General features: G+C 41.9%; 1 protein-coding gene across 3 annotated transcripts in view; it reads left to right on the top strand.

Moving 5' to 3' along the window:
* EDIL3 (EGF like repeats and discoidin domains 3) overlaps nucleotides 1-24,815 on the top strand; it is a 424,437-nt gene that overhangs the window by 256,124 nt on the left and 143,498 nt on the right. For all 3 annotated transcript variants that reach the window (XM_072139426.1, XM_072139425.1, XM_072139424.1), the window contains exon 6: nucleotides 14,562-14,743. In XM_072139426.1, the coding sequence (XP_071995527.1) occupies nucleotides 14,562-14,743 (182 nt within the window). The remainder of the gene's footprint in view (nucleotides 1-14,561; nucleotides 14,744-24,815) is intronic.

Raw genomic sequence — 24,815 nt, 5'->3', positions numbered from 1 at the left:
GTAACACCTTCAAGTTTTTTTCTTTTATGGCCCATGGTGGTGGCATGATCCAGAAAATCAACTTTGTGGTTAGAAGTAAATTGGTTATATAAAGTCAGGGAGGTCTCAAATGCTAGAAAAAACCTGGCACTGCTCAATATAAGCTAATTTGATTCATAATATAACATGGCCCACACACTGAATATGAATCAAAGAAAAGACAAGAAAGAAGTGTGTATAATGGCCAAAAAACTATGTACAAAATTTTATTATGTTACATGATATAGTACCAAACAAAACAAGATTAAAAACATCTAAAAAGTACAAGAGTACATATGAGAAAGACCTCTGTATCAAACCCTAATAAGTGGATACAATACATTGCAAAAATTGATATCCAATAAATAAATATTGCCACAAGCTCCCAATAGTAAACAGCAATTTGTGCACAAGGAAGTTGTTAAAGAAAGTGAAAAAGTATAGCACCATGAGGTAGATAAACAATGAATGGCACAACCTATAAGGATAAAGCACTTTGCTGTAGTATAGTTACCACATGAAGGAACAAAGGTCAATGGAGGCAAAAGGCTAGATAAATATAATGCAATGTATAGAGATGCCCCACGCGTTCCGTCGCAAACTGCGACTTCCTCAGGGGTCAGTAGATAAGTAAATTGGTTATATAAAGTCAGGGAGGGGGAGAGTTTAAAATTGAAGTCAAGGTTGGGAGCCCTGAAAACCTTCTCCTATTCTGTGATTGACATCATGCATCAGACTTCAGGAGATCTGGTTTGTGATGTCTCTGGATGTAGGATCATCAATTACAGTAAAGGGCTTTCTGAGGAAGAGAGAGCTTGACTTCAGTTTTAAAATCTCTGCCTCCTTGACTTTATACAACTGATTTACATCTCACTTCAAAGTTGATTTTCTGGATGATGTCACCACCCAGGGTCATGAAAACAACATCATCTGGAAGGCTTTCAGCTGCTTGCCATCATTCTAGCAGTGCAATATTAGGTCAGTTTCTGATGACTGGTTCAGTTAAAGGGGTTCCAATTTCTTTCCAATAATGTGAGTCAATGTGAGTGTGATAAAATGGATATCCTTGAATAAATCATTCAGAAGGTGTTTTTTTTGCCCTTGTGTTAGTGTGCACACATGTGCAGCCGTGTACTTTAAACAACACAAAAACAATAAAGTTTCTAGTCCGTCAAACAGAAAATCTAATGTTACACTACGATACAGTGATCTATTCTAAAAGGGTAATAGTCTCTTTATTGCGAACAATGGTTGGCTGAACACCTCTAAGCGTAATGTAACATTTAGTCCATAACCAAAAAACAATAAAATCAAGCATATAAATATGATGTGAAGAATTGAGTTCTACACCGAAATCCCCTGGGGACAAGTGTCATGTTTTAACTCTTTCCTTCCTTCTGTTTTAAACTCAAATCTTTATTAAAAAGTTTGTGTTCTTAACCTTAAATCCCACAATTATTATATTTCTAGTATCTTAAAAAGGTGATCCATATATTTTAATTAAACTGATGCGTGTGCCAGCTTTATGTCATATTGCTTTTTTTCACATTGCGGAAGAGGTCACTCAAGTGATAATTAAAATTACATGTTCCCCCACTTTCCTTCACATACATGACTATATATAAGGTATGAAATACTGTTCTGGTGATAAAGATAAACAGTTGTGTGGAAAGTAAATTATCACTAAGATCTAATGAAAATAATAAATCATTTGACGGATTGTTACAAATGCCAGTTATATCAGGGCAGATGCAATGTACCATAGATTAGACATTGAAACTTATTCTGGGCAAATGTTAATTATTAACAGATTTTTCATAGTGACTGTCTTAGTATAAACAATTTATTAGTTGGCAAAAAATTATGCAACATTTTGACTCAGTTTCCAGTAAATTGTGTTGCATCTTAAACTCTGCCTCTTTCATAGTATCATAGTATCATAGTATATAAGGCTGGAAGGAGACGCAAGTCCATCAAGTCCATCCTTCAAGAATTAAATAAATGTTTTATCCCCATAACCCGTGATATTTTTTCTCTCCAGAAAGTCATCCAGGCCTCTCTTGAACATGTACATAGAGTCGGCCATAACAACCTCCTGCGGCAGAGAGTTCCATAGTCTCACTGCTCTTACAGTAAAGAACCTTTGTCTATGGTGATGGTAAAATTGCCTCTCCTCTAGGCGTAGAGGATGCCCCCTTGTCCTGGTCACAGGCCTAGGTATAAAAAGATCTTTGGAGAGATCCTTGTACTGTCCATTCAGGTATTTGTACATTGTAATGAGGTCTCCCCTCAGTCGTCTTTTTTCTAAACTGAATAATCCCAAATTTTGTAATCTGTCAGTGTATTCTAGTCCCCCCATTCCCCTAATAATCCTGGTTGCTCTCCTCTGCACCCGTTCCAGCTCTATTATATACTTTTTATACACTGGTGCCCAAAACTGTACACAATATTCCATGTGTGGTCTGACCAGGGATTTGTATAAGGGCAAAACTATGTCTTTATCATGAGAATCTATTCCTCTCTTGATACATCCCATTATTTTATTTGCTTTAGCAGCAGCCGCCTGGCTCTGGTCACTAAAATTAAGTTTACCATCCACCAATACGCCCAAGTCCTTTTCAGCTTCAGTTTTACTAAGTAAATGACCGTTTAGAACATAATTATACTTTTTGTTTCCATGGCCCAAGTGCATAACTTTACATTTATCTACATTAAACCTCATCAACCATTTCTCTGCCCATCCCTCAAGCTTCCACAAATCCCTCTGTAATGCTAAACTATCGACCTCAGTATTTATTACTTTACACAGCTTAGTATCATCTGCAAATATTGAAACTTGACTGTGTAAACCCACTACAAGGTCATTAATAAAAATATTAAAAAGAAGTGGCCCCAATACTGACCCCTGTGGCACTCCACTGGTAACATCAACCCAATCTGAGAATGTGCCATTAATGACCACCCTCTGTTTTCTATCACTAAGCCAATTACTTACCCAGATACACAGATTTTCTCCTATTCCCAGCAGTCTCATTTTATATACCAACCTTTTATGTGGCACGGTGTCAAATGCCTTTGAGAAGTCCAGATATACAACATCCACAGCGTCCCCCAGATCCAGTCTTGAACTTACCTCCTCGTAGAAACCAATCAGATTAGTCTGACAGGACCGATCTCTCATAAACCCATGCTGACGCTGGGTTATAAGGTTGTGCACAGTGAGATACTCCAGGATAGCATCTCTAATAAACCCCTCAAATATTTTCCCCACCACAGCAGTTAGACTTACGGGTCTGTAGTTTCCAGGATCGCTATTTGATCCTTTTTTATATATTGGTACCACATTTGCTATGCACCATTCCTGTGGAACATAACCAGTCCTCAGTGAATCTTCAAATATTAAAAATAACGGTCTGTCTATCACGGTACATAATTCATGCAGAACCCGGGGGTGTATGCCATCTGGCCCAGGTGATTTATCTATCTTAGTGGTTGCGAGGCGGCGCCGTACCTCTTCCTGGGTTAAACTGTTGACATTATAAAAAGAATTAACATTATTCCTCATTGTGTCTTCCACCAGGGGATTTTCCTGGGTAAAGACAGTTGAGAAGGCGACATTCAGTAGATTGGCCCTTTCCTCATCTCCTTCCACCATGACCCCCATGTTATTTCTAAGGGGACCCACACTCTCTGTTTTTAGTTTCTTATCATTTATATACTTGAAAAATAATTTGGGATTATTTTTGCTCTCCCTGGCAATATTTCTCTCAGTCTCTATTTTTGCGGCCTTTATCTGCTTTTTACAGGATTTATTTTTCTCTCTATAATCCTGTAATGCCTCATCACTACCTTCACGTTTTAGCACCTTAAATGCTTTATCTTTCTCGCTTATTGCTTTCCTTACAAGACTAGTTAGCCACATAGGGTTTTTCTTGTTCCTTTTATGCTTTTTCCCATAAGGTATGTGTTTCTCACAGGACTTTTTCAGAATAATGCTTCTTTATTGGAAGCATCTAAACCATTTACTGCCCCTTGTAGAAGAAAATGTCTAAAATAGTTAAAGGGGTTCTCTATTGACAAACAAATTAGCCCCTATCAAAAGGATAACTTGCTGATCAGTGGAGGTCTTATTGATAGGACCCCCAGAGTTCATGTACCTTGTCATACCCTGAGACGAAGAGAGCAACCAGCGCATGCACCGTGATCTTTGGGAGTCCCATCATTGAGACCCCCACTGATCAGCAGGTTAGCCCCTATCCCGTAGATAGAGGATAACTTGTTTGTACCCCTTTAAGAAATGCCTTAGAAGACTTGGATACCATATATTCATTTATTTATTTCATTGCTCTGCCATATTTTTAATTAATCTAATTAATCTACTGTATTATATTTTACCCATTTATTTTTTATCCTACCCTTAAAGAACATCTACCATCAGGATGAAGTATTGTAAACCAAGCATATTGACATACTGGTGTGTGCTCCCTCTGGCAAGATCTAAAATAAATGGGTAAATATAGAAAGGTATATCAATTAGTAAAAATGTGCCAGAGCAATGGAAAATTTAAAAATAATTGTATCCATGTCTTCTACAGCATTTCTTAAAAGGGTACTCCAGTGAAAAACAAGTTATCCCCTACCCACATTATAGGGGCTAACCTGCTGATCATTGAGTGTCTCAGTGATGGGACTCCCACGGATCACACTGCTTGAGCTGGCTGCTCTCTTCATCTCAGGGTATGACAGAGGTACAACAGACTATTTGCTCTATTTAAAAAAAAAAAGATTGATCCCCTTTTCTCGAAATTGGTAGGTGTCAGTGGCACCCCCATTGATCGTCATCCGTTGCCGTTTCCACATCATAGGCTAGTATTAACATGTTGATCATCTCTCATTTGGCCTGTTTGCAAATTTGTCCTGTGGAAGTGAATGGGGCTGAGCTGCAACGCCAAGCTGTTACACATGTACTTCCATCTAAAAGTTGCATATTTTATTTCCAAAATTTTCTTTGCTTAGTATAGTGCAGCAAGCTGTAGAGATGTCCATTATTCATTTCCGATGTTTAGTACAAATAAGACAGAACTTCAGAATTTTTGTACATACAATTATGTCAGCAAGTTCCTTTGCTTATAGTTAGGACAGAGAAATACAAAAGTATGTTATTCTGAAAAGCTGCTCATATCTTTAACCCACATATCTGTACATACCCATCCAACATAAGAGGCAAAAGACACATTTGTGTTTTCCTAAATTTTTAAAATTCATTTTTAAGCAATATTTTACTCTTATTCTTGATGTTTGCAGTGAATGTAGATACTTGTATCACACTATACAGTCCCATTTGCTATAAAGATACTAAAACTTTGACATTTGTTAATGTTTATAAAAGTTTATTGATGAAGTTGGATTTTCCTGTGTCATTTGTAAGGTTATTCCCCTTAGTGAGGATCATGATGAACATTGACATATCTTCTTGATGAGTGCGATCTTGTCAGATACTGTACTAGCGGCGAGGCTATTTCTCATATAATTTATGAGAGTAGATAAAAAATAACTATGGTAGAATGGATAAAGTGTTCTCTCTTTCCTACCCTGAAACATAGTTGTCCTTCCAATAAAACTCATCACCTTGACAACACAAGCAAAAAAAAAAAGTCCTGAAATGTTTGGCTTTCGGGAAGATCTGTAGAACACAACCAAGAACATGACAAGTACTTCAACAATCTGTATTAGTTATCTGAAAGTGTCCTTTGTATTCTGTACTGGAAAACCTCATTAAATGTAATCTTTATTTAATGAGCCCCCACTTTTTCAGGTCATTCGTTTAACACATTGAGGAACTTTATCATCAGTAATCGCTCCATATAATGGTATTATACTGAGTGCATGGCTGATCTTACATCCAGGTAATGTAGCTATGGAGAACTTCACATCTTTACAATCTGGCAGTTAGCAGACAGTGAACTTTTATATAACTATTATATATGTAGACATTGGGGCACATTTACTTACCCGTCCCGCTGACGCTGCCAGAATGTCAGACGAGGATTCGGAGTTGCCGGTATTCACTAATATTGTGCGTGCAATTTCCTGCATGTGTTGCTTCTCCGCCCAGGTCCGCCGGAGTTCACCATCTTCTTCCCGGTGCATGTAAGTGCTGATGTTATGACACAATTTTGAAAGTTAAATTCCACGGTTTGTCCAGATCAGTCGGGTTGTGTGACGGCCGCCCCCCGTTTTGTGTCACATGAAAGCTGGCGCCGATGGGCCACAATCTGATCACGTGCGCTAAAAACCCTTGTGCAATTCAGGGCAAATCGGAAAAATTCGGGAAACCCGATGGAAATGCATCCAACAGACCCTTAGTAAATGTACCCAGTGTGTTATAGAGCAGGAGCAAGGGATCATTTTAACTTCCGTGTCCAATCCAATGGATACATGTGTATATATTTTACTTTAAAGGAAATCTACCACTAGGATCCATGATTGTGAACTAAGCACACTTACATGCTGGGGTGTGCCCCCCGCCCTCCCCACGGTAGGATCTGCTCTTCTTTTAGCTTGTTTTGCCCTTGTTTCTACAGAAAAAGGCTTTAACTGTTATGCAAATGAGTTTGAGTGGCTCGGAGCTCAATGGCTCCATAGCTACACAAAGTCTGCAGCCAACACAGTCTTTTGCGCTACTTGTTTGCGACCTATGAAATGGATCAGAAATATAATGCTGCTTCTCCCTTGATCCAAATTGATAGTGAAGACCCACTTGCCCCTTTGCCTAAAAAGAAGATATAATTATTATACATAGGCAACGTGCATGAGGTCAATATTTTTTAAATGATCCCAGAGATCAGTAGACCCCCATGAAAACATTTTAAATCCTGATAAATATGTGAATTTTGGCATTGATATAATTGTGAATGGTCTTATCCTATGAACTTCTATATATTAAGATAAATTGAGTCTAGTGCTGGATACGATCCAGTGGGGTATGGGAGCCATTACTGCTTTAGTTTGGAAAACTTCTGTAATATTTACTGACCAGTAAACAAAATACCACTAATACCATATATATGGACACAGCTGAGTGCTGTTCAATGGACTTCATAGTGTTTAAGCAGAGACATCTTGTCTATACATTTCTAGTTGTATTTTGTATACAATTCTTTTTTTAGTTAAAATCAATATAATTTTGTCAGGTTGATGTGCACCTCATTTTTATGATTGTATCTGATTACTGTGCCTCTCATGCATGTGATCATAATACAGCCGAGAACCTATAAATTCTACAAGAGATCAATGATTTTACTTTTTACATGTCCTGCTACAAAATAAATCAATAACCAATTAACCAGGGAGAGCACAATGAAGCTGTTACCCATTCAGATCTTATCTCTCATCAAAGCCTCACTGTAATTACTTCCGTTTTCACACCGATACTGTGGAGCATCAATGTTATTCAATGTGAGATGTTATAGTCACATTCTTTACCGAACGTCATTGTTAGAAAACCGATGAAAGGCTATAGGGCCCCACTAAATCATATCCAAAAAAATCTTATTACTGTAATTAATTTATAAATGATAAAAGAGTATCCAAAGAAAAAATAAGCAGCACTCGAAGCAGTAAATAATACCCCAAAAAATAGAATATTAAAAAAAAAATTATTTTGTCTTTGGATATTTTGCCTCATCTTATATTGCCTTGCACCCACCCATAAATTGGTGTTTCAAAAAGTCTAGATGAAAAAGAGAATTTACAAAGACTAAACTGATAAATGTCCATGGGAAATGGTAGATGATTTATAGATGGCATCAATGTGTCGGAAAATAAACAATATCCAGAAAATTAGTACAATATTACAGGAGACCTCAAAAATTGCAAATAAGGATAGCATGAAGCAGGAAGTCGGGCATACAAAAAAATCGATACACTCAAATAAGATGGTTGAGTTTTCCATACACTCCCCCACATATACATACACACAGGATGTGTGTTTTGGAAGCTGTGAAAAAGGGGATCACTGGAACCCCTGTAATGTGTAGAATGAAGGAAACATGGTGCTAGTTTTTCCATGTAGTGTAGTACCCTGAGTACTTGCTGTACAGGGAACTGCTGGAGGACACCATTCATTGTTGCACAGTTGGGATCAGGAGGCACCACTATGCAGAGAAGATTCTGGGAATCTTAGAAATTCGACTCTCACTCGTTAAAAAGTAATAAAATATTTGCCTGATGCAGTGCAGTCGATCAGGCAGCTTTAAGGCCATAGCAACTAGGCAAGGAGGACACCTGATGGATACACCTGGTCAATCACAGCCATGCCTAGTTGCTAGAGGCATAAAGGTGCATGACTGGCGGCTCTAAAGTTTGGGTCCACTCATCTTTACTGAGGAGAAGTTCTATTAACAAGACCCAAACAAGAACTTTCTGCTCTTATTGATGTAGGCAAATTTGCCTGCCTCTCCACCCAGTGACATAGAAGTGATGTTCACAGAGGGTTGTGCAAACAGTAATGACCACAGGTTAGTGCTGAGCTTCCTGACCTACCGGAAGTGCCACAGAGACATCGTCAATCCTGATTTTCCATAGCAACGTAGAAGTAACATTGTAACTATGGGGCACTTTGCAGTCTATGGGGGGATTTATTATTTATCATAATTTCAGGGCTTCTACACCACTGACGTGGTTCAGAAGCCCTGAAATAATTGCAAATGTGCAATTGCTCGCTTATAGTGAGCACTTGCGATTTTTGGTGGGCGCAGCCTGCATGAAGTTTGTAAATGTGCCGGCCGTGTTTATTTCTATGCCAGGTCCTGCCAGATAAATGCTGCACAGGACCCTGCCGGAGCCTCTTGATGTATTCAGCTGTACTGAAGAAGCAGAGGAGCCATCACACAATGGTACACCAGTGCCGTCGTATGATAAATTGCCACTTTTTTTTCTTACAAAATAAAGAAAATTTCTTAATGAAGTATATTAGAAAAAAGTTCACAGCACTCCTATCCCCTCCACTAACAATATCAAAAAATATCTGAAATGATGGTTACTCAATAAGATATTGTACTTACCCTGGTTAACTCTCTTATTTCTACAGTAGTAACAAAAAATAAAAGAGTACCAGATTAGAATACATAACACGTGGTACCAAGCATGGCTGCTGTGAATCTAGCACTTACTAGAGCTAGTAATGTCCCTCTCCTTTTCCTCATCCTCCCCTCTCCATAGACTGTTATGGTCCAAAGCTGTAAACTGATACCTGACTAAACCTAAAAACTAGTCCCATATCTGCTTCTTTCAAGATGAATTTGGATCAGTGTGGGGGCCACAGGAATAAGTGGAAAAGGAGGATTTCTTTCTGTAATTGGGTATACAGATGTATCTGATTATTACAGGTTATGGCACTTTATAGCTCACTTTAAAAACCTTTGAAAGAAAATTGGGTTCACATTTCCTGTGACAGTTTTCTTTGTTTGTTTAATATTACATTACTTAATCTGCAGAATGCTTTTACAATTGACATACACAAAGATTGTGCCTACTTCTAAATGCATAGTTAGGTAGTCCTTTCTACAAAAATACACAAGATTAGATGTGTGTAGACATTTAAAGTGGTTTTCAGGAGTAAATGGAAAAACTCTTTGGTGTCTGATGAGGGTGTAAAATATACAAAAGACTATGCATACTCACCTACTTTTAGTGTTCTGATCCAGCGATACTACTCTTGTTCACTCTGTTTTCAGCCATTATGGAGCAGAAGAGGTAAGTATTCCATGACCACTATGGCCAATCAGTGGCTTCAGTGGGCACTTGTGGAAGAACTGGGACATCCCTGTAAATATATCACTGTTCTTCCACATGCGACCACTGAGGGCAGTGAATGTCTGCAGGAGTCACAGAAATCCCACAATTTTGATTGTAAACACGAGCGGCAGGTGAGGCACCACTGGATGGAGTGCCACAGTGAGTTGGTGGTGAGCTGCTGGTTTTAATTTAAGACAAGTAGGTTTCCAGCTAGACCAAAACCCCTTTAAAACACTTAATTAAATTCTCTCCCTTTACTTTAATACATGACTTTTCTCAATATATATATTTTATTATCTAGGCAGGGTTGGAGGTTTGATAAAGAAGATAAAGATTCCTGCTGGATGTTGGCCTCAAAGATTTGTACTGTGCACTTTTACAGCTACTGAATATATTTTCCTTTCATTACTTTTACCATAGAACAACCACTGGTTCACCTTACATTAAATAACATCTTTTCAATTTAATACCGTATGAAGAAAGTACATTTTTTGTGACAGTGTGTGTCTAATCTCTCAATTCTTAACTTGTAACCCACCAACAACACTAGCACTGACCTTTTGATCTAAGTTTAGATTTTATTCTTAACCTTTTAAGTGCAAGCAAAGAGAATGTTTTCTTTTCTATTCATAACGCTATGATAATAGTATATCTTTTGCTTCTACATGTAGTCTTAGCCACAATGAATATGTCTTTGTGCAACAGATAGATCTTTGGGTCTTTAGAAGTGATACGCAGATGCTTATAATTTTAGAGTACAGTAAAAAAGCTGGAAATAAAACTTTTTGGGCAACTTTATCATGTTTAAAAATGATGCAGGTAGCTGTGGTCCTTTCTATCACTTGACCAATGGGAAGTCTGGCCCCTTCAGATGTAAAAGTGATGCCCTCTGCTAAAGATAGGTGAACAATATAAAAATCTAGGAAAACCCTGTTAATTCAGAAAGAGATAATATTGGCATTATTATTTTGGTATATATTTCTCTTTGGTCATGCTGTATAAATTCCAGGAGGCTCTGACCAGCACCCGACAGAATTGCGATATAACCTTCCCCAGGAACTGCACAGGCTATAGCTAGTACAGAAGCATTCGTGTCCCAACCCATACTAGCCCAATCTCTGGTCAAGTAAACCCCACTCAATGCCCCTTTTCATCCACTTGGCCTGAAAGAAGCATATGGGAAGAAATTCTGCTGGCTATGCAGCAGAGATTTCAACTTTATCAAGGCTGGTCCATGAGTCCATTAATACATTCCCCTTGATGTATATATTGGTGTCCTAACTCAAATCCCAACTATATCTGCAAGGCATCAAGAAGGGATGGTTTATGCAGTTGCATTGTAAGAAGTCTATCCTTACTTCCAAACTGTTCCATCATTTTAAGGCTCAACAGGCAACTAAAGACAGCCTCTAAGTCAATAATTGATTACTTATGTCTACTTTTTATGGATTGACCTTTCAGTCCTGTGCCGAATACAGATATGTCCATCCTTAGCAGATCTTCAGTTTCATTAATGAGCACATTTTCTCTTTATACTGTTTTAACACAATAAGATGCAAGTCACACCTTCTGTAGAAAACAGGGGCATAACTTGAGTGGGTGCAGATGGTGTGGTCGCAACCGGGCCCAAGTGACTTACAGGACCAAAAAGGTCTGACTTTCCCATATAAGAAGGCTAGTACAATAAACCATACATCATAGTCGGGGGCTTGGCACAGACTTTGCTCTCAGGCCCATAAACTTAAAGTTACACCACTGGTAGAAACCCCCACAAGGTAGCCCGATATACATATCAATAGGATAGTGAGTATATCACTTTCTGTTAACTTGCCACAAGATAATAGTTCTTCCTGAAAAGCATGTATGTAGAGGTTGGGTAAAGAGGAACACATTTATAGTTTGTGATGCAATAGAAGTAAATGTGCAATTGTTTTAGATTAATGGTGGTGGGACCATAGCATTTTAGGGGGTGGGCAAAGAAATATAGTTGAGGTAGGTCAACATTGATGTCTAGAGGAAAACCTATCACATCTTCAACCTATGCTTGGGTTTACTTACATAGAGTCATAGCAGAATTTTTGGATTAGAGTACACTTAGATTTCATAAATAAAATTTGGGACCACTTCTCCAAACCATCCCTCCAGAGAATGCTGCTCTTGTAGATTCAGTGTGGATTTGGGAAATAACAAAACATACAATAATGGAGTAAGCCATCAAGTGTAACTTCAAGTAAGATTTATGTAGCTAGATAACATTGATATTAGATTTCTGTTGCCATATTTCTTACATTTTGCACACAGGCCAACAGAAATATTTTAAATATTATTGGCACCCAGATGCATTCCTGGCATTTGATATTGGGAAAACATGGGTGCGATATAATAAGTGCCACAGGTGTCTGAAAACACTTATCACCTGCTGCTTTAGTGCACATCTGGCCTATGCATGCTCATAGGAGTAATCTAGACTATTTACTGTTGGCATAAAAGTTGGCTGCCAAACATTTATATCGCATTTATGGGCAGCGTATTTCCATGGAATCTACAACTGGCAGTCTTAAAGGTATTTTTATGGATTAGCTACCAAAGGTTGTTTGGAATGTGTACAATTAATTTTCTAGCAAAAAGATTAAATTATTATTTTGTTGCAATGTTGAAAAATGTTCACTTATGTCATATGGCTGAATCAATGGGGTCCAAACACAATTTATCCATTACTAAACCATGAAAGCATTTTTCAGAAATTAATAATGCTGGTGATAATGTTACATTTTTGTAATATACATTTCACTCTTGTAATTCATTAAGGGAGTTTTTCTGTATATTTTTTTAGTTTCTTCTTTATCCTATAGTAAGCAGTGTATCTGGCGTATGTTACACAATGTAGAGATAAGGGAAGGAGGCTAAACATTAACCTACAGAATATTACCCTTGATGGTTTAGCCATCTGAGGAGATTAAAAGGAAAAAGCCAAAGCGCTTCTTTGTGGAAAACATTGTTCCAAAAATGTTTAAGGGCTACTCACCTTATATTGTTGTGCTAGTGGAGGAACAACTCTCAAATGCTGTTGTCCCATCACCTTGTCCCGGATGGATCCCTATGGAACGGCTGTTTTATTGAGGGAATCACTTGCCAAACAGGCTCAATATCATCTAGACATTGTTCTGGCGCCTAGGAACAGCAACAGGACAGGAATTCCATTCCAAAAGTAACATCCAACTTTTATTTATAGATTAGATAAAAGGTAACAAAATATAAAAACGTGATTTTAAGATTAAGCTACTCGTTTTGTGTCTGCACTGGACACTTCATCAGGCTATAATAACAAGGATAAACACTAACTCTATGAAATCTGGGGAGAACTGTATAGAAGTCAATGGTGTGTCTGGTTCTTCCCCTCCCACACAAGCAATAAGAGGAGCGTGCAGAGGATGAGGAAGGAGTTGGCACTGCTAAGGCTTTTGACTACTGGCCTTAACTCCCGGCCCTTGGCATGGCTGGGCCATGCCCCAGTAGTCTCTGCAGGTAATTTACATATTACTTGGATAAAGTTTTTAGACAATTAGATAAGGTTACAGGACTCGTAAATTAAATATTAGAGCTGAGGCTGGCAGGAGGTAGATTCCTTATGGAAGGTTTCCTTTAAAGGAAACCTACCACTTCTGATGGTGGTTATAAGCTGTAAATAGCGTGCACCAGCTCAGGGTGAGCTGGTGCCGGCGCTTATTTTCATTATGTTATTAAACCGATGTAAAGCGTTTAAACGCTTTATTAATCTTTATATACAAGTAGCTGCACCGCACCGTGTTCCTCGCTCGGCACACCATGCGAATGACCACTTCCTATTCAGGAGCACAAAGTGGTCGCGTGCACGGCCCGGTGCAGCCACTTCCTGTATAAAGATTAATAAAGTGTTTAAACGCTTTGCATCTATTTAATAACATAACTAAAATAAGCGCCGGCACCAGCTCACCCTGAGCTGCTACCCGGCATTTGCAGCTTATACCCACCATCGAAAGTGGTAGGTTTCCTTTAATGTTTAATAGACAGTAATGGACATAAATGGCCCTGCATGAACAGCTACTCTTTAAATAGTAATATGCATGCTTACGTTTTGAGCCCAGGGGTCTGACCCTCAAAGTTCAATATCTGTGGTATGTCCTATGGATAATCTATAAACGCCGCTTGCTGCTAACCCTGTTTTAGACATTAGTGATTTAAAATCTTATTCAGAAAAAAATGTACTCTGGTTTTTTAATTTTTCATTAATATGAATAAGCCAGTTGTATCAATGTTAACATTTATGTTAATTTATGTATGTCATTTGTGTAAATTATAATGTGTAGTAAAACACGCCATGCATTAACATGAACTTGTCATCAAAAATTGGAAAACTCTTCAAATGGAAAATGCTGTTATTATTATTGTTATAAATGAAATTGTAAATCAGAACTGAAATCTAATTACAAAATACATTTATTAACTCACATTTATTAGACTCAGAAATCTGCAAAACCATGCACTTTCCGTGTCTGGTAATTATAAAGGCTTTAACAGGGTGTTTGTTAATAGACCCAGATTTAGTGAGTCTTAAATATGCCTATTTCTAAACAAAACCATCTTGTTTTTTTTTAATTTTACGTAATTTTAAGGAATAATAACCTATAAAAATAAGTTATGCTTTACTATTAATTCAGAAGTAAACAGATTTAAATTTATTGTTTCTTGTCCTACTTATTTTTTAGGATGCTCTGGTCCTCTGGGAATAGAAGGGGGAATCATCTCCAACCAACAGATAACAGCATCCTCAACTCACAGGGCTCTTTTTGGATTACAAAAGTGGTACCCATATTTTGCAAGACTAAATAAAAAGGGTCTTGTTAATGCGTGGACTTCAGCAGAAAATGACCGATGGCCTTGGATTCAGGTAAGATGTTTTTATTACAAAATTCATTGTTTTATGGGGTAAATAAAGACAAACTGTGTGCAACCAAGTCAATGTTCCATTAAGACAATGAAAATGGATAATTATCTGTAGTTATTAAATCTCATATGTGTCACAATACGGGACAAAGAGGGACAAGGATTGTGGCGGCTGTTTTGCACCGCCCAAAAAATGAATGATCTAAGCCTCCCAGACTGTGAAGATAATTGTGGGTGTCCTGATTTGTTGTAGGAGGAATATATATATATATACATATATATATATATATATACATATATATATATATATATATACCGTATATACTCAAGTATAAGCCGACCCGAGTATAAGCCGAGGCCCCTAATTTTACCACAAAAAACTGGGAAAACCTATTGACTCGAGTATAAGCCGAGGGTGGGAAATGCATTAGTCACAGCCTCTCCAGTATATAGCTTGCCAACCACTGCCCCAGTGTATATAGCCTGCCAGCCCCTGCCCCAGTGTATATAGCCCCCCCCTTCCCCGTCGTGCAGCACAACAATACCGGATGGATCGCACAGAAGATCTACGGGTGCCGCCAGAAAGGCGAGTTTTGATTTATTTATTTTTTTGACTCGAGTATAAGCTGAGTTTGGGTTTTTCAGCAAATTTTTTGTGCTGAAAAACTAGGCTTATACTCGAGTATATAAGGTACTTACATAAGGTACAGTATATAAGGTACTTACTCGAGTACTTACATTTGTAGGAAAAGATTCAGGAGAACTAGTCATTTATTTAGTCAATCATTATGGTGGTGGATTCATAAGTGATTGACAGCTATCGACCACCCACCGGGTTAATGATTTACACATTACAGTTTGTCCATTGTAGTCTTTATTTCTTTTCATATACAAATTACTCACATTTTTCTTCTGAATAAATTTTAATAATCAGTTACTGTACCACTTTTTTCAGTCTATCTATATTAGGTATTCCCTTGTTCTCGCTATCGGTGCCATCTGCTTGTTGAAATCCCAACACTTACAATTACTGTGATTCAATTTCAGTTTCCTTTTGATCATAAGGAATTGTCTGTGACAATAATATCTGAAATTTACGTCTTCCTTGCTGATTGTTCCTTCTGCTTGGCTTCTAGACATATGTCTGCCTGTTTAATTGTCAGGGTAATGCTGAACCATTAGCTGACTGACATATCTGTTCTGTTTTACCTAATACATAATTTCCAGGAATCTCTTGAAATCCTTAAAAATACTGATCCCCAGATTCTAGAGCCAGTCTTGGTATCTTTGAAGAAATCACCATATCTCCCTGGCTCACCTCTGTAAGACAAAGATAGAATTAAGTAATGTAATGTTATGAACAAATCTATCTGTTAATGCTTGGATTTGCTATGAATCTTGCAATTTTCAAGCACCAAATTAAATCTTAATATTTTCTGATTAGTTTTGGACAAATCTTATATTTATAATGATAAAAGTTCCATTAAATTGCCCCTCCATTTCAATTGATGTTTTTCTTTGGTTTCCGTTATTGTACCATGTCATTTTTGGCTTCTGTTATGATCTATATAGTAAAAACATAATTTTAAAGTTTTTTACAAAATTAGGAAAAAATTCATTTAGACAACATTTTCAGCAACATCGATTTGGAAAAAAATGTAGCACATCTGGCAGTGGTGGGTACCTATGAGGTAGCATAATTTGGGTAATCAGGGTACTCATAGGGGCATTAACTGTACAATTAACTCCAATAAATAGAGAGAATCTCAGGACCCAGGGCAGGAGCTCCAATGAAAATTTGACCCTCTCCGAGCCCCCTGACTTTTCTTGCAGTCTGAGAGAGACAAAGATATGTGACTTTAAAATTCCTCGAAGGCAAACTTTACGCTGGGGGAATATCACTTGTATACCCTAAGACAGTGGTGGCGAACCTATGGCACCGGTGCCAGAGGCGGCACTCGGAGCCCTCTCTGTGGGCACCCAGGCCATCACCCCAATATAGAGTCCACCAGATAGAGCTCAAAGAATTCTGGGCCAACAATTCTTCCTGTACAAAGGGACCCTGGACAGAAGCTGCAATAGCCCAAATTTGTCCTCCTCCATTCAACTGCCTTGGTTTCCTCAGCAATAAATTACTGTCTAAATTGCTGTGTTGGCACTTTGCCATATAGAAGTGGCTTTTGGTTGAAATTTGGGCACACGTGATCTAAAAGGTTCGCCATCACTGCCCTAAGAGATGGCTCTGAGTGCCTACTCTGGCACCCACAACTGGTCCATGACATCAACAGGTCAAAAACAGTGTTGATACTCAGCACCTCAATGATGGAGTCAGTATTGCTGAATTGCAAAATGCTAAATATTGCATACAGATTAGAGGTATCTCCCAGTACACAATTTGCCATTATTCATAATATGCTGCCAGAATAATGATTTCAAATAGCATATGTGTACATTTGACTGATGGTACTACCATCATGCTAAGGCTAGAAGAATTTGAGACACAGGTCTCCAAGACTTGCGTTCTTCCACATGCGATGAGCTCCGCAAAAGACTCCAGACACTATATACCGGCATGGCTACGGACCATCTTATCTTTATACCCTTACCATCCAGCAATCCGTTTTCTGAGGAAGGTCATAATTTAACCGAAACGTCAAAGAAATTATATGGATTGTTTGTGATGAAATAAAACAAGAATTTAGCATGAAGAGTGCCGAGTTATCTAATTACTATTGATTGGGGTGATACCCTACTCGAGCTTCTCCAGTGGAGTGAGGTGTATAAGAGATGTACCCAAGACTTGGGCCAGCAGTCAAAACTCCTGTCAATTGCATAGTTATCTCCTTTCCTATGGATAGAGAATAACTGAGGCTAACTTCTTTACTCTATGATATATTATATAATATGTTATATATTTAATAGAGATGAGCGAACACTAAAATGCTCGGGTACTCGTTATTCGAGACGAACTTTTCCCGATGCTCGAGTGCTCGTCTCGAATAACGAACCCCATTGAAGTCAATGGGAGACTCGAGCATTTTTCAAGGGGACCAAGGCTCTGCACAGGGAAGCTTGGCCAAACACCTGGGAACCTCAGAAAAGGATGGAAACACCACGGAAATGGACAGGAAACAGCAGGGGCAGCATGCATGGATGCCTCTGAGGCTGCATAATCGCACCATTATGCCAAAATTATGGGCAACAGCATGGCCATGACAGAGTGACAGAATGAAGCTAGATAGCATCTAAAACATCCAATAATTGACCCTGACACTATAGGGGACGGCATGCAGAGGCAGCGGCAGCAGCGGCAGGCATGGCAACATACCCTAAATGGACTCAGGCTTCAAACCAATGGGTAGCAGAGAGGAACCAAAGGAGGTGAGCAAGAAGCGCTCAAATAATATCGGTACATGATAAAAGTTTGCCAGTATATTTTGTGGATTACACAGCAGGGTGGCGACAAAGTTAACATGGAAGCCATGAAAACAACCCAAAATTCTGCCTGACACAGCTCGTTTGATAAGGGGACCATGTATGGAGGCAGTGAACTAGTAGTAGATTAAAGGTGCTGCAGTTAAAACTATGTTAGTTGGATCTTGGCATGGAGCTGGCGCTCCGCTGCCAGGCGAGCTTTCGCCAATCCAAGCCCCTGTCTCTAGGCTACTCCCCAAACAGCACTTCTAAGAACCTTTTGTATAAGATCAAGTGTAGTAGCGTTCTTATAAGTTTAGGATATGCCGGGTGAGGGGAATGTAAACAGATGCGCAAGAAGCGCTGAAATAATATCCCTAAATGGTAAAAGTTTGCAAGTATATTTTGGGGATTACACAGCAGGGTGGCGACAAAGTTAACAACTTTGATGTGGAATGCCCTGTAATAGCTCTTGGGCGGTGTGCCTTTTATCGCCTAGGCTCAGCAGTTTCAGCACCGCCTGCTGTCGCTTAGCAACGGCACTGCTGCTGTGCCTAGAGCTACCGACTGATGGCGCCATGCCCACGGATGGTAATTCGGAGGAGGAGGAGGTGGAGGAGGGGTGGGAGGAGGTATAGTAGGCCTTTGAGACCTGGACCGAGGTAGGCCCCGCAATTCTCTGCGTCGGCAGTATATGACCAGCCCCAGGGTCAGACTCGGTCCCAGCCTGCACCAAGTTAAGTGTAGTAGCGTTCTCATAAGTTTGGGATATGGCGGGTGAGGGGAATGTAAACAGATGCGCAAGAAGCGCATGATGCGCATGGAGCTGGCGTTCCGCTGCCAGGCGAGCTTTCGCCAATCCAAGCCCCTGTCTCTAGGCTACTCCCCAAACAGCACTTCTAAGAACCTTTTGTATAAGATCAAGTGTAGTAGCGTTCTTATAAGTTTAGGATATGCCGGGTGAGGGGAATGTAAACAGATGCGCAAGAAGCGCTGAAATAATATCCCTAAATGGTAAAAGTTTGCAAGTATATTTTGGGGATTACACAGCAGGGTGGCGACAAAGTTAACAACTTTGATGTGGAATGCCCTGTAATAGCTCTTGGGCGGTGTGCCTTTTATCGCCTAGGCTCAGCAGTTTCAGCACCGCCTGCTGTCGCTTAGCAACGGCACTGCTGCTGTGCCTAGAGCTACCGACTGATGGCGCCATGCCCACGGATGGTAATTCGGAGGAGGAGGAGGTGGAGGAGGGGTGGGAGGAGGTATAGTAGGCCTTTGAGACCTGGACCGAGGTAGGCCCCGCAATTCTCTGCGTCGGCAGTATATGACCAGCCCCAGGGTCAGACTCGGTCCCAGCCTGCACCAAGTTAAGTGTAGTAGCGTTCTCATAAGTTTGGGATATGGCGGGTGAGGGGAATGTAAACAGATGCGCAAGAAGCGCATGATGCGCATGGAGCTGGCGTTCCGCTGCCAGGCGAGCTTTCGCCAATCCAAGCCCCTGTCTCTAGGCTACTCCCCAAACAGCACTTCTAAGAACCTTTTGTATAAGATCAAGTGTAGTAGCGTTCTTATAAGTTTAGGATATGCCGGGTGAGGGGAATGTAAACAGATGCGCAAGAAGCGCTGAAATAATATCCCTAAATGGTAAAAGTTTGCCAGTATATTTTGGGGATTACACAGCAGGGTGGCGACAAAGTTAACAACTTTGATGTGGAATCCATGAAAACAACCCAAATTTCTGCCTGACACACCTCGTTTGATAAAGGGACGATGTATGGAGGCAGCTATATGGACGACTTTTGGAGGTAGCAATGGAGACAACGTGTGGAGGCTGCTATGGAGACAATTTAATTTGGATAGTGCCTGTATGTGGCAGTCCCAAACATTTTTCAAACCAGAGGAGCAGGTAGGTGGCCCTGCAGTAAAATGGAATAGATTGAGTGCCTGTATGTGGCAGTCCCAAAAATTGTTCAAACCAGAGGAGCAGGTAGGTGGCCCTGCAGTAAAATGGAATAGATTGAGTGCCTGTATGTGGCAGTCCCAAAAATTGTTCAAACCAGAGGAGCAGGTAGGTGGCCCTGCAGTAAAATGGAATAGATTGAGTGCCTGTATGTGGCAGTCCCAAAAATGTTTCAAACCAGAGGAGCAGGTAGGTGGCCCTCCAGTAAAATGGAATAGATTGAGTGCCTGTATGTGGCAGTCCCAAAAATGTTTCAAACCAGAGGAGCAGGTAGGTGGCCCTCCAGTAAAATGGAATAGATTGAGTGCCTGTATGTGGCAGTCCCAAAAATGTTTCAAACCAGAGGAGCAGGTAGGTGGCCCTCCAGTAAAATGGAATAGATTGAGTGCCTGTATGTGGCAGTCCCAAAAATTTTTTAAAACAGAGGACCGGGTAGGTGGCCCTCCAGAAAAATGGAATAGATTGAGTGCCTGTATGTGGCACTCACAAAAATTGTTTCAAACAGAGGACCGGGTAGGTGGCCCTCCAGAAAAATTAAATGCATGAAGTACTATAGCAAGAGCCAGTGGGCCCTGTCAAAAAATAGCCATTTTCCTCTGCTTTACTGTACAAAGAGGAGGAGAAGGAGGAAAATGAGGAGGAGGAGGAGGAGTGGATCAATTATTCAGGTTGAGCTTCCTTCACCTGGTGGAGATTGGAAATTCTGAGAAATCCAGCCTTTATTCATTTTAATAAGCGTCAGCCTGTCAGCGCTGTCAGTCGACAGGCGTGTACGCTTATCGGTGATGATGCCACCAGCTGCACTGAAAACCCGCTCGGACAAGACGCTAGCGGCAGGGCAGGCAAGAACCTCCAAGGCGTACAGCGCCAGTTCGTGCCACATGTCCAGCTTTGAAACCCAGTAGTTGTAGGGAGCTGTGTGATCATTTAGGACGATGGTATGGTCAGCTACGTACTCCCTCACCATCTTTCTGTAAAGATCAGCCCTACTCTGCCGAGACTGGGGACAGGTGACAGTGTCTTGCTGGGGTGACATAAAGCTGGCAAAAGCCTTGTAAAGCGTACCCTTGCCAGTGCTGGACAAGCTGCCTGCTCGCCTACTCTCCCTCGCTACTTGTCCCGCAGAACTACGCACTCTGCCGCTAGCGCTGTCAGAAGGGAAATACTGTTTCAGCTTGTGCACCAGGGCCTGCTGGTATTCATGCATTCTCACACTCCTTTCCTCTCCAGGGATGAGAGTGGGAAGATTTTGCTTGTACCGTGGGTCCAGGAGAGTGAACACCCAGTAATCGGTGCTGGAATAAATTCTTTGAACGCGAGGGTCACGGGATAGGCAGCCTAGCATGAAATCTGCCATATGCGCCAGAGTACCAACGCGTAAGAATTCACTCCCCTCACTGGCCTGACTGTCCATTTCCTCCTCCTCCAACTCCTCCAACTCCTCTTCTTCTGCCCATACACGCTGAACAGTGAAGGACTCAACAATGGTCCCCTCTTGTGTCTCGCCAACATTCTCCTCCTCTTCCTCCTCATCCTCCTCCACCTCCACCTCCTCCGATATGCGCTGAGAAACAGACCTCAGGGTGCTTTGGCTATCAACAAGGGAATATTCTTCCCCCGTCTCTTGTGACGAGCGCAAAGCTTCCGACTTCATGCTGACCAGAGAGTTTTTCAACAGGCCAAGCAGCGGGATGGTGAGGCTGATGATGGCGGCATCGCCACTGACCATCTGTGTTGACTCCTCAAAGTTACTCAGCACCTGACAGATATCAGACATCCACGTCCACTCCTCATTGTAGACTTGAGGAAGCTGACTGACCTGACTACCAGTTCTGGTGGAAGTTGACATCTGGCAGTCTACAATCGCTCTGCGCTGCTGGTAAACTCTGGATAACATGGTCAGTGTTGAATTCCACCTCGTGGGCACGTCGCACAACAGTCGGTGAGCGGGCAGTTGGAGGCGGCGCTGCGCTGCCCTGAGAGTGGCAGCATCTGGGCTGGACTTCCTGAAATGCGCACAGATGCGGCGCACCTTCGTGAGCAAATCAGACAGATTGGGGTATGTCTTGAGGAAACGCTGCACTATCAGATTTAACACATGGGCCAGGCATGGCACATGTGTCAGTCTGCCGAGTTGCAGAGCCGCCACCAGGTTACGGCCGTTGTCACACACAACCATTCCCGGCTTGAGGTTCAGCGGTGCCAGCCACAGATCAGTCTGCGCCGTGATGCCCTGTAATAGCTCTTGGGCGGTGTGCCTTTTGTCGCCTAGGCTCAGCAGTTTGAGCACCGCCTGCTGTCGCTTAGCGACGGCACTGCTGCTGTGCCTAGAGCTACCGACTGATGGCGCCGTGCCCACGGATGGTAGTTCGGAGGAGGAGGTGGAGGAGGGGTGGGAGGAGGAGGAGGCATAGTAGGCCTGAAACACCTGGACCGAGGTAGGCCCCGCAATCCTCGGCGTCGGCAGTATATGAGCAGCCCCAGGGTCAGACTCGGTCCCAGCCTCCACCAAGTTAACCCAATGTGCCGTCAGCGATATATAGTGGCCCTGCCCGGCAGCACTCGTCCACGTGTCCGTGGTCAGGTGGACCTTGTCAGAAACGGCGTTGGTCAGGGCACGGATGATGTTGTCTGACACGTGCTGGTGCAGGGCTGGGACGGCACATCGGGAAAAGTAGTGGCGGCTGGGGACCGAATACCGAGGGGCGGCCGCCGCCATGAGGTTGCGAAAGGCCTCGGTCTCTACTAGCCTATAGGGCAGCATCTCCAGGCTAAGCAATCTGGAGATGTGCACATTAAGGGCTTGGGCGTGCGGGTGGGTTGCACTATATTTGCGTTTCCGCTCCAGCGTCTGGGGTATGGAGAGCTGAACGCTGGTGGATGCTGTGGAGGATCGTGGAGGCGACGATGGGGTTTTTGTGGCAGGGTCCTGGGCAGGGGGCTGACTAGCAGCTGACACAGGGGAAGGAGCAGTGGTGTGCACGGCCGGAGGTGAACGGGCTTGTTGCCACTGAGTGGGGTGCTTAGCATTCATATGCCTGCGCATACTGGTGGTAGTTAAGCTAGTAGTGGTGGAACCCCTGCTGAGCCTGGTTTGGCAAATGTTGCACACCACAGTCCGTCGGTCATCCGGTGTTTCCTTAAAGAACCTCCACACTTCTGAAGATCTAGCCCTCGCCGCAAGAGCCCTCACCACGGGAGCTTCACTAGTTGACAGTGGCGCTGATGCACCAGCTCTGGCCCTGCCTCTCCGTCTGGCCCCACCACTGCCTCTTCCAACCTGTTCAGGTCGAGGACTCTCCTCCGTCTCAGAAGCACTGTGTTCACCCGGCCTCTCAACCCAGCTTGGGTCTGTCACCTCATCATCCTCCGATCCCTCAGTCTGCTCCCCCCTCGGACTTCCTGCCCTGACAACAACTTCCCCACTGTCTGACAACCGTGTCTCCTCATCGTCGGACACCTCTTTACACACTTCCACTACGTCAAGAAGGTCATCATCACCCACAGACTGTGACTGGTGGAAAACCTGGGCATCGGAAAATTGCTCAGCAGCAACCGGACAAGTGGTTTGTGACTGTGGGAAGGGTCCAGAAAACAGTTCCTCAGAGTATGCCGGTTCAAATGCCAAATTTTCCTGGGAGGGGGCAGACTGGGGGGGAGGAGGCTGAGGTGCAGGAGCTGGAGGAGTGGCGATTTCGGTGACATGGGTGGACTGCGTGGAAGACTGACTGGTGGTGGACAAATTGCTCGAAGCATTGTCAGCAATCCACGACATCACCTGTTCGCACTGTTCTGGCCTCAACAGTGCTCTACCACGAGTCCCAGTAACTTCAGACATGAACCTAGGGAGTGTAGCTCTGCGGCGTTCCCCTGCTCCCTCATCAGCAGGTGGTGTCTCACCCCGCCCAGGACCACGGCCTCTGACCCCTGCAGTAGTTGGACGCCCACGTCCCCGCCCTCGTCCTCTACCCCTAGCCCTCGGGTTAAACATTTTTAAAATGAGAGTTATAACTTTATTTTTTTTTTTACTTTTTTTTGTTTTTTTTTGTGTTTTTTTTTTTTTTTTTGTGTTTTTTGTTTTTTTTTGAGTTTTTAAAACCAAACAATGCTATCCTATTGCTATGGCTATTTTCTAGCCAAGTATCAAAGGAAGCACAGTACTATGCCAGATGAGATGACACTGAGTTATTGCCTAATAGAAATCCAACCCCTACTGAATTTTGCCACTTCAGCCTTTGCTATGGATATGTGCGCCACTAAGCGCAGAACACAGCGGTCGCAAGTCCCACTACAAATTGCTCAGAATTGGCAAGTACATGCACTGCAGAAACTACAGTCACCAGCAGATCAACCAGAAATCAAATATATAGAACGCTACTGTAGGCTTCAAGAAGCTGTTTGTATTCTCCTATGGCTATTTTCTAGCCAAGTATCAAAGGAAGCACAGTACTATGCCAGATGAGATGACACTGAGTTATTGCCTAATAGAAATCCAACCCCTACTGAATTTTGCCACTTCGGCCTTTGCTATGGATATGTGCGCCACTAAGCGCAGAACACAGCGGTCGCAAGTCCCACTACAAATTGCTCAGAATTGGCAAGTACATGCACTGCAGAAACTACAGTCACCAGCAGATCAACCAGAAATCAAATATATAGAACGCTACTGTAGGCTTCAAGAAGCTGTTTGTATTCTCCTATG

Source organism: Engystomops pustulosus, chromosome 1 (genome assembly GCF_040894005.1).
Source record: "Engystomops pustulosus chromosome 1, aEngPut4.maternal, whole genome shotgun sequence".
NCBI lineage: Eukaryota > Metazoa > Chordata > Amphibia > Anura > Leptodactylidae > Engystomops > Engystomops pustulosus.
Note: the sequence above shows the minus strand (reverse complement) of the source record. Positions and strands in the feature narration are given on the sequence as shown.